Consider the following 11,187-nt stretch of genomic DNA (forward strand, 5'->3'; position numbering starts at 1 on the left):
TGATCACTTAATGAACTCATAAATATGACCAGAAATAAAGAAAAAACCCCCCTAAACCAGAAAAGACGGTGATAGGTGGAAAATAACGAAAAATAGGCTGCTATCGTCAAGAAGCAAGAGAAGAGCCAGAGAGAGCCATTCATGTGAATTGAATGAAGGTGCAGAAGTTTCTTCATTTAGCAGATTTGAAAGGTGTCACTACATGAAAGTGGCCACGGGATGGTCTCAATGATTTAAAAAATCCTATTTTTAAGTTCTTGAAGTAGAAGACAAACGAGTCTTAGAGATGCGGTTCATGCAGGTCACAGTGAAGGGAACAAGCCAGGACCCCCCAGGTCTGTGACTACTCCCAGGTCAGGTCATAGATAACTGTGTCATCTGAATAACCGTGCGATGCAGCTGGTGATGGTAAAGTACATGGGGGGCACTCGGGCTTTGAGATGCACGTGGTAATTCTGGGCCCTTGAAGGGAGGAGCCTGTGTGGCTCCAGGTTGGTAGCACCACCCCTACCTCCTGTCAGAAGCATGCCCAAGTCTCTGAAAGAAAGCACTCCCAACTTATTCCTGAAGGATCAGGGCAGGCAGGCATTTCAGCAGGTTCTCTCTGAGGAGGAAAAGCAGTGGTGACTCTCAGAAATAAAAGCAGGGTCCTCTAAGTGGGGAGATACTCAGCCTAGAAATTAGTATCTAGAACTCCAGCATGAGGTCCCAGCAGACTCTACAGCCTGTCTTCGGGATGGTCATCACAAGCCCGGGTGGGTCCAAGGCTGTAGGGTCTGAGAGGTAGGGCTTAGTAGCCCTAGGCATGAAGGGAAGTATCTTCAAGACAGGGGACCAGGTAGGGCAGACAAGGTCACATGTCCTGTAGAAGAAGGCATGGATATTCCTGAGCTAGAGGGGAGTAGTGCCCCCAGCATGCTAGGCAAAGGGTCAGGGAGAACAACCTGCCTGGAATAAGAATCAAACCAAGGGGCCCACATATATGATTGTGAGTAAGGTGAAGATACATGACCAATTTTTGGAAATATCATGGGGGTCTATATAGTGAGCTGAAGCCCAGTCCAGCCCAGGGATATGCAACCAATTTGACACTGCAGAAGAAGATGACAGGCTCAGGATACAGGCACACAGGGCTGTTGGTGTCAAACCAGAGGGTCTGGCTGCATCATGTCAGTCGTCTGCATGCCAGCCTGACTGCCCGGTTCTTGTTTTTCATCTCACAGAACAAGTGGAGGGATCTGTACTTACTGCAACCAGGAGATCAGAGACTGTCCAAAGATTACCCTAGGGCATCTTGGCATCTGCTGCCATGACTATTGCTTCAAGGTAAGGAAGAGGGGCAGCGCTGCTAACATTGTCCAGACTTGGGGGGCCTCGTGCATCAAAGACTGGAAAGGAGGCTTGATCTCTGTGTGACTGTGCTCCCCGCCAGAGGCTGGGGCGAGGTGGGAACTGAGCGAGCGCAGCGAGTCAGGACGCCACTAGTCATTTCCGTGCGGCTCAGTATCTTTTGCAAACTGGAAGCCAGAATGCTTATCAGTCCAGGGCAGCCGTGGAGATGGTTGGAGACCCAGGTACCTGGACTCATGACCCCTCCTATTCAAGACTGTCTGCATGAAGGCCTGTGGCAGATGGCTGGCCATTCTTGTCCTTCACCTGTCCACTGGAGTGGCAGGTGTGAGACTCATGAGGCCGGCAGGGCTACACTGTTGGAATAGCCTTCTCTTTCATAATATCACAATTAAAGTCCCTCAGTCAGTCCTCTGACAACAGCAATGGCTTAGTTTATATATGATCCCAGGATCATATATAAAGTGCCCATTGTGGGCTACCTCACTATATCCTCATGGTAACCTGCCAGTGCGCCCATTTTATATATGAAGAAATAGAGGCTTGGAGAGCCTCAGTAACTTGCCCAAGATCACCCAGCTAATAAACAGTGGATTTAGAGCTCAAATCCGGGCACAGTTCTGAAACCTGGGCTCCTAACGACTGTGTGATTGTCATGCCTGCTAATTTGTGTGGGTTGCTTTGTTTGAGATTTGTCTGTTTTCTACCAACTTTCGTTCTCTGCTTCAAAGTCCACGATGTGCCAGCAGCTCCGTGGCCGCTCGGGCGCGGCCTCCACACCCCACTAGCTTATTCTGCTTCACCTGAATGCTGACCTCTAGCCTGCTTTCTCTTTCAGTGCGGGATCTGCAGTAAGCCGATGGGTGAGCTCCTGGATCAGGTCTTCATCCACCGTGACACCATCCGTTGTGGGAAATGCTATGAGAAGCTCTTCTAGGTGGGTGCCAAGTGGCCAGGAAACTTCCTAGGAAGAAGAAGTGTGCCCTCGTGTCTCCCTGAGTCTCCAACCAGAACCCTGCTATCTCCCTTCCCGTCGAGGCTTTGAAGTTTCAGGTGGCACCGGTAAAGACCCTCCCCACAGACCCTTCTAGGCAGCAGGGCTGTTATGGCATCTTCCTCTCAAGAAGCACCTTCCGTGCAGCCTCTCGGCTGAGGTCTGTAGCTGCCCTGTGATGCTGGCCAGGCCTGTGTTGTTGGCCACGTTTGAGGACAAGCAAATAAAGACCCAGAAAGGAAAAGGGCCTGAGGAAACAACTAGCTAGTGGATGGCAGAAGCAGGATCTCAACCCCGCACTTCTAATTCAAATCCAAGGCTCTCTGCTAAACTCCCTTGGATCACTCCCACCACTGCTTATATAGCACAATATCAGGATTCAAAAGGCAAGGTTCTCAGTAAAATAAGATACAAGTGGAGGGCCAGCAGCAGGTAAAGGCCAGAAGAAATGGGCATATATGGGAGGGGATGGTGTCATTCTGGGGCTGGCCAAACCAGGAAGGACTTCTTAGGTAGCCTCTGGACCACATTTTCAACCCTGCCTGAGACAGGTTTGAATGCTAAAAGCCAGCAGAATTGACCCAGATTCAGTGTGTGAGCTGCTTGGGACCTGGTGCCTAAAGGACACTGCCTTTCCAGACCCTGGCAGCCCCTCCTCCTTAGCACCTCCTCAGCTAGAAGCACAGAGCAGAGTACGTTGAAGGCCATGGAAACAGTACCAACCAGGCTCTGCACTGGATATGAGCCTGTTCGGCCGTCTCTCTAGAAGACACCTTGGCATGGACTGTTTTTCCTAATCTCTGGAGGCATCAGCCAACCCAAGAACCCCTGACTGGTTTTTGGATTGGATTTGCATTTCTAATCTCATGGCTACTACTATTTTCTTTTAGCTCTTCCAAGCTAAGAAGAAGCTGATGACTCCTGGACAAGTTTGGCTGTCCTCAGTTGCCCCAAGTTGCTAGCTCCTCTTTCTTCACTTTCTCCCCGCCCATTCGATTTCTTCAGATTTCTGCCCTTCTCAAATTGAACTGATCATATCCAGCACAATACCTTAATGATGACAATAACTTGTGTGTATAGCTTTTTATAGCTTAGAAAGCACTTTACGTAAGTGATCTTATTTCAGGCTCAAGAAAAAAAGATTGAACAAGAATTCCATCTTGGCTTTCCTAAGATAAGTTGGCTTCTGGATGAGCTTAGGTGGTCTGGTACAATAGGCAGGAGCCTGAGTTTCAGTGTGTCCTGACTTTTGGGACAGAGCAACCCCACATTCTAGGTCACAGCTCTAAGTGTACTTTTGGGGATTGAAACTAAGAGGTCCCCTGAAACTTCTGAGAGGCCTTGTGGGTAAATCTCTGGTGGATAAATTGCAGACATTGAATGCTAAGGATTGGCATAGGCTAATATTTAGTCGGTCTGTTGTAGTTGCTATATATGTATGTGAGTGTACATTTATATATTTAACTTTCCATACACATTTAAAAGTAGTTAATTGCTTTTTATTGAGTTATATAGCAGATTTTAATTATCTTCTTCCTCCAACTTTTCACTATAATTGAGGGGTTTTTTTTCCCTGCAAGCATATGGGCATGCATTAGAAAGTCTACACAGATAATGTTGCATTCTATGGGATGTGATTCTTAAGAATCTCTGACCAGAGGAACATCTGTGTCTGAATCTTGATGGCTGATTAATACCTTTGCCCTCAATTCCAATATTACACAGAAGTCTTCAAAAGTAGGCTTATAGACTCCAGCAGGATTAAGAATGGAGAAAAACAGTTAACATTTCTCAAGGCTTTAGTATATATCAGGATTATCACAAAGTTATGGCATTAATCCCCATACTAATCCTATTGAGAGGTTATTCTTGTCCCTAATTTACAGATTTGAATATCGAGGCTCAGAAGGTGGTCACTGCATTGTGAGGAACCATTGCTGTCTCTCTCCAGAACACAGTAGCAGTAACCAGAGTACCAAGCATTGATTTAGTGTTGCGTGCCCAGGACTGTGCAGAGGTTAGCCCATTTTGCCAAGTTAACACTGCCCGCCGCAGGCCTCCTCTGAGGCCTACTCTTACAGAGACGGAAGTATGAAATCATGTTCCTCTGGGCATCCGAGGTCTCCCTATGAAGTCCCACAAAAGTCAATCTGCCCTCCTTCCCTCTTCCCCACCCCCAGTTTTGAACTGAAATACTCCTCCAAACTCAGCTTTCTCTCCTGGGGAGAGATGTGACTCAAAGACCTTCCCAAAGAAGAGCTTGTCAACCCAGGGAAAGCTCCAGTAAGCTACCCCGTCTGAGCTAGCCGACATAGCAGCGACTGCGGGGGCTCCAGCTACTTGGAGCACAGAAGCCTCTTGGCTGCCTAAACCGATTGCAGGCCCATCCGTGCACGGAGCTCATACTCCATTCAGCCAAGCTCACCTGCCCTTGGGACCAGTGTCACTGCATAAGGTCCTTGAGAGGAAGGACAACCTGAAAAGTTTTCTGATGAAAATTGAGGGTCTCTTCCCTTGATTTAATTAGAAAATGTCTCCATCTCTCTCCAGTTTCTGACTCCTATGCACATTGGCTGGTGGTCTTGTCTTCCCACCAACTGATCAGAGAGGAGGAACATTCCATTTATTTGCATAGATGTGCATCAGATTTGCTCCGGAGGGGAAAAGTGGTACCATATGTCATGTGCCAATACTAAATACGAGCCGGTGTTCCCCATGCAGAGCCCACAGCATGGGATTTGGCCCATGACGGACGCTGACACATAGGTGCGGAATGAGTGAGTAAGAGGGAAAGAAAGGCCGCCCTTTTGTGTGGGAGGCAGCAGCCCTGAGTCAGTGCGGGCCTGGTTGATGGAGTACATGATAAAGCGGTCCAAGACAGGCTGACTTCTCCACCTTTCAGATACACTCTGCCTTTAAGGGAGTCTTAGAGCGAATATGCAGGAAATTAATAGCCTATAAGATCAATATTGATTTATATTCAAAACAGCCTCTTTCATGTCAAAACAGGCACAGAATTCTGAAGACTTGAGAAAAGTAGTTCCATTATACTTTTGCTTCTTTTTAATTGTCTAGTGTTTTTAATCACATTTGCTTCACCCAGATTAATGTTCTCAATATAATAAATGTTAAGATATTAAATATGTCAATGTTGTCAGTGTTAAGGTTTCCCTTTTTTAAGTGTAATAACTTGGTGTATTGTCTGTGTAACTTGTTTTCTCATACTACTTGAAGCCATTCTCTACAAAAGCAAATAAATACTTCAAGAAGTATCAAATGTAAGCGGAAAAAAAATAGCAAAATCTAGAAATCATACATGCACAGGAAGTATAGACTTTTAGACTGGTCCGATATTTTAGGTTTTTTTTAAGTTTATTTATTTTGAGAAGGAGAGCAAGTGCATAAGTGGAGGACGGGCAGAGAGACAGAGGGAGACAGAGGATCTGACATGCTCTCAGCACAGAGCCTTGATGAACTGGTGAACCAGGACACCAAAGTCAGATGCTTAATAGACTGAGCCACCCATGTGCTCCTAGACTGGTGAGATCTTAACAAAGAACATTTTATTCTTTTGAGTCCATCCTCCCCTTTATTGCCGTTGCATACAGATGGCCATCTAGTCCTTATTGTACACTTGCAGCGATCAGCTCAGTCCCATAAAAGCCCACCCTGTCTGTGGACAGGCCCAGTTTCCAAAAATGCATTGTTTAGTTGAGTTAGAATCTGTTTCCATCTGTTTCCTTTTAACTGTCACCCACTGGTAATGGATCATCCCTTGCCTATATGCCAGCCCCTAAAGTAGATGAAGATGCTTATTGGGTTCTCCCTCATCAACTCTTCTCCCATCTAAACAATCGTGGTCCCATAAACTCTTCTTTGACAATAATTCTATATATGTATCTCTCAAATACCCTTCTCAAAGGTGCCCACGCACCATTCAAACCTGTTGCTCCAGAAGTGTACCAATAGTCAAGACTTTCGTCCTTCTCATTAAGGCCAGTTCTACAGAATCCTGTTGAATTGTCATGCTGCCTATCAAGTGATCCATACTTCTGAGTTTTATATCCCAAAATACACTTTGCTTGATGTCTTTCTCTTAATCTAGCCCAAGGACAAAGAAAAAAACTGATCAAAAAGTCAACCCAAAGATAGAAGACATGACAGAGGAATTCTTCCACTACTGAGCAGGGACCTTGGAAGCCACTGTTCAATAGCTATTGAGCTAGTGTGCCTGGAGCTACTCTCCCACCCCAACCTCAGTACCATCTTGGCTACATGAGTACAATTGGGAATGGAAGAAGAAGTTTTATTACTTCAGAAGACAGACTACAGCAGTAGCTCCTAACCATATATTTCTAGGACTCTCTGTTGGTAACAGTATTTGACGAAAATAGCTAAAAGGAAAATGTGGTAATGTTATTTTGAAAACTCACTTAGCATACCAGGTTTCCACCAAGCAGGTTGATCCCAGTACTTGCCCTCTATTCCCCCGCCCTCCTGCCCCATAGATCTACACCTGTGAGGGCTCCCCACCCATGAACCCTCGTGTGGTGTCATTAAGCACTCTGCTTATGAATGTCTTCCAACTCTGGGTCTCCAAAGAACACATTCCTCTTGTGATGTTTCTTTGCACAATATCTTCTCCCTGTGATGGTCCCAAGGGAGGAAAGCTTTCACCAGGGGAACCAACACTGGTTCCATTGAACTGAAAGTTGAGACTGCCACTTGGCCATGTGGGGTCCCTCATGCCACTGAAACAACAAAGAAGAGGGCTGGTAGCTGGTTGGTTGCTTCTGATTATCAAGGTGAAATAACAGTTGCTGTTACACAGTGGGGGCAGGAAAGACCATGTTTGCAACCTAGGCGATTGATGCTCTGAGAGTGTTTCTTAGTATTCCCATGTCCAATAATATAAATTAGTGGGAAACTATAGTGACCCATGAAGGCAGGACCACTGAGGGCTCATATTGGTCAGGAATTAAGATTTGTATCTTCCCACCAGTTAAACAACACATCCACCTGAATGACGTCATAGGGAACTTGAAATACTGGTGGAAGAAGGAAGTTATAAATACTATGACCTCATGACAGGCTTCAGAAATAAGATCTATAGAAACTATGCATATTTTGTCTTGTTTTGTTGTTATATATTTGAATCTACTAGCCTGATTTTCCTTCTCTCGTTCATTAATCCTCATTTAAATTGTGTGGGTGGTGCTTAATCTTATAGTCTGTGGATGACAGCATATCAAAGTGTAATTGCAACAGAACTAGAAAAGGAACAGACATCTCCCAGAGAATGAGAGTGTGTATAATGGGATTTTTGACACCCCTTCTTGGTGAAGAGGAAGGCACATTCACCTATATGAAGGATGCTTGCATTATGATAAGCAGAAGCATAGTACTGCTACTGATAATTTGGGAGAAAAATATGAATAGAAGAGTATCATGGGTGATGAGTGGTCAAAGAGGTGGGCCATGCTGGATTGGCTGTTAGCAAGTAGACAGCATGCTTGCCTCTTTGTACATTCTCTCCCCTATATAAGGGAGAATCCTGGAAACAACAGGTCCCAGAATCCATCATCAGAGTGGTTCTGGGCTCAGTTCTGCAGATACTTGAGTATTCTGAGAGGTACTTACTCCAGATTTGGAAGGCAGAAGAGAAGAAGCCCTTATTCTCTGGCAGCAACACTGGACACTATGGGTTGTCAAAAATATGGTACACGTGTTTTCTCAGTGGCTTCTGGAAATCCTGAGGATCATCCATGACAGTCCTTTAGGCAGCTGGAATCATTGGGATTTTTTTCTTTATGTTCTAGTGGCAGCCTCCCTGATCTTTGATTGATGCTCCAGCCTTCTATTGATTGTGTAAACCACTGATTCCCTGTTCTCAACCCTTTTTGCTTGAAAAAGACTGGCACTGCTTTCCTGATGGGCTTCCCTGTTAACGCTATTTCCACCCAGCCTTCTTTTATATGAACAGCCTCTGCAACATGAACTCTGCCTGTGAATGTCTGTCTACCACACCATCTGCTCTTTAAAAGACCCATGCTTCAGACCCTCCTCACTGTACACTGTTATTGAACACTTTCTGCACAGTGCTGTCTCCCAGGGAGCAATTTGTGTTCCAGGCCTGTTATATAACTCCATCTGAAGGGCTCCTTTCTCTCTAAATGCCATCTGAACACTGGGCCCTGCCCATAAACGCTGCCTGTGACCCCAGTTCCCGCTCCCTCCCATTGCTCAAGAACTACTTTTGTCTGCTGCATTCTACATAATGTGATCAGCACAATTTCTTCCTCCAGGTGCCTTAGGCACCTAATTTCTGCTTGGAAATGTATGTGTATCTCTCTGAAGTTTTCTATGGCTGTGAGAGATGACTAAACGTTTTTGCACATTCATATTTTTAACACCTTCATTAAAAAAATTTTTTTAAATGTGCACTTTCTTAGAGACTTTATTTATTTTATTTTATTTATTTTTTAATAGTTTATTGTCAAATTGGTTTCCATATAACACCCAGTGCTTCTCCGCACAAGTGCCCCCCACCATGACCATCACTCCCTCCCTCCCTCTCGCTCCCCCTTCAGTCCATGGTTCGTTTTCAGTATTCAGTAGTCTCCCTTGATCTGTGTCCCTCACTCTCCCCCGCTCCCTTTCCCCCTTCCTCTCCCCATGGTCCCCTGCCAGGTCTCTTCTGTCAGACCTATGAGTGCAAACATATGGTATCTATCCTTCTCTGCCCGACTTATTTCGCTTAGCATGACACCCTCAAGGTCCATCTACTTTGCTACAAATGGCCATATTTCATTCTTCCTCATTGCCATATAGTACTCCATTGTGTATATATACCACATCTTCTTGGTTAAATGTGCACTTTTGAGAGAGATAGAGTGTGAGCAGGGGAGGGGCAGAGAGAGAGAGGGAGAAACAGAATCTGAAACAGGCTCCAGGCTCTAAGCTGCCAGCACAGAGCCCAACATTGGGCTCAAACTCACAAACCGGAAGATCGTGATCTGAGCTGAAGTTGTATACTTAACCAACTGAGCCACACAGGCACCCCTTTAACAGCTTTATGAATATATATTTAACACATAAGATATGGCATATATTTAAACTGTACGTGTTTAGTTTTCATACATATATACATCTGTAGACCTATCACCCCATTAAAATAGTGAACATATACATCTACTTTCCTTTTGCTTTTTTGTAATCCTCCCATCCCCAAGTGAGCAATCTATTTTCTGTCACTATAGATTGGTTTGCATTCGTAAGAGTCTTATATAAGTGGAATCATACAGTATGTACTCTTTGATGGAGTGATGGAAACATTCCGAATCTTGATTGGGATGGTGATTATATAAATGCATACATGTGTCAAAACTCATGGGCCTGTACAATTAAAATGGGTGTGTTTTATTGTATGTTAAGTACTGTCAAATAAAAAAATACAGATTTAGTAAGAAGAGACTTTTTTAGTGAGAAAAATTATTACAAGAGGGAAAAGGGGCTATTGCAATAGGGAGAATGCTGTTCTGTGACCATAAGGTCTGCAAGCATCTGAAGAGTTATGCAAAATGTGGTTTTCTGTCATAAGAAGAGTAAGAAAGGCTGGAAAGAATCAAATGTAGCAAGGTGGGCTGGAAAAGTGCTTTTTAAAATACAGTTTATTGTCAAGTTGGTTTCCATTTAACACCCAGTGCTCTTCCCCACAAGTGCCCTCCTCCATGACCACCACCCCCTCCCCCCTCCCCCATCAGCCCTTAGTTTGTGCTCATTATTCAAGAGTCTCTCATGAGTTGCCTCCCTCCCTCTCCCCAACTCTTCCCCCCCTTCTCCTTCCCATGGTCCCTTGTTAGGTCTCTCCTGGTAGACCTATGGGTGCAAACATATGGTATCTGTCCTTCTCCGCCTGACTTATTTCGCTTAACATGACTCCCTCCAGGTCCATCCACTTTGCTACGAATGGCCAAATTTCATTCTTTCTCATTGCCATGGAGTCCTCCATTGTGTGTGTGTGTATATATATACACACATATACCACATCTTCTTGACCCATTCATCAGGTGATGGACATTTAGGCTTGGAAAGGTGCCTTGATCACATAGTATATCAGAGATTATTTTCCCCAGGCCAGCCTGTTCTCGGGAGGGGCTTAGGCTGGGGGCATGCCAAAGCTCAGGGAACTGGAGAAAGGTGAGAAGCTGAACCAAAATTTTATTCGTGAGATGGGAATGAAAAGAAACTGGGGTAGCAATATCTGTGTTGGATAAAATAGATTTTAAAATAATTACTGTAATAAGAGACAGAGAAGGACACTACTTAATGAACAATCCAACAAGAAGATATAGCAATGCTAAATATGTATCAGCCAACATGAAAGCACCCAAATACACACAGCAACTATTTGTCGGGGGCTGCCAAGTTTTCTGTCTGCCTCAGGCAAGGATTATCACTCTCCGGAGAGTGAACCAGTAAACAAGATTTGCATCTGGAGGCTGGAGATTGCCATTTCCTGGTCAAAATAATTTTGGCGTCTGTCATGCTGGGCCAGACGTAGATTGGCCAAGGTGCACAAAAGATCAAAACCGCATTTTGGATTATTCAGTGCTAGCTTCCTCCCCCCAGCTTTTGCAGAGGCAAGTCTGGGCGCTTCCTTTGATATGCATTTGACTCTGTTTACCTGACAACCGTTCCGGGTCAGTTCTCTGCCCCAAAATTCTATATAAGAATGAATTATTTTCCTAAAAAAAAAAAAAGAAGAATAAAGAAGAGAAGCTTGATCGGAATCCATGTGTGCTGTCTTCACTCTCTACGTCTCTCCCTCCTGCCCTGTTTTT

The 11,187-nt window shown here is 44.8% G+C and overlaps 1 protein-coding gene across 1 annotated transcript in view; it reads left to right on the forward strand.

Moving 5' to 3' along the window:
• The window catches only part of ZNF185 (zinc finger protein 185 with LIM domain), an 86,649-nt gene extending 81,156 nt beyond the window's left edge, over positions 1 to 5,493 (forward strand). Inside the window, exons 21-23 of the mRNA XM_029929884.1 lie at positions 1,224 to 1,326; positions 2,189 to 2,287; positions 3,235 to 5,493. Coding sequence (XP_029785744.1) covers positions 1,224 to 1,326; positions 2,189 to 2,287 — 202 coding nt within the window. The 3' untranslated portion in view covers positions 3,235 to 5,493. The remainder of the gene's footprint in view (positions 1 to 1,223; positions 1,327 to 2,188; positions 2,288 to 3,234) is intronic.
• The last annotated feature ends 5,694 nt before the right edge of the window (positions 5,494 to 11,187 follow it).

This window comes from Suricata suricatta, chromosome X (genome assembly GCF_006229205.1).
Source record: "Suricata suricatta isolate VVHF042 chromosome X, meerkat_22Aug2017_6uvM2_HiC, whole genome shotgun sequence".
In the NCBI taxonomy this organism is placed as follows: Eukaryota; Metazoa; Chordata; class Mammalia; order Carnivora; family Herpestidae; genus Suricata; species Suricata suricatta.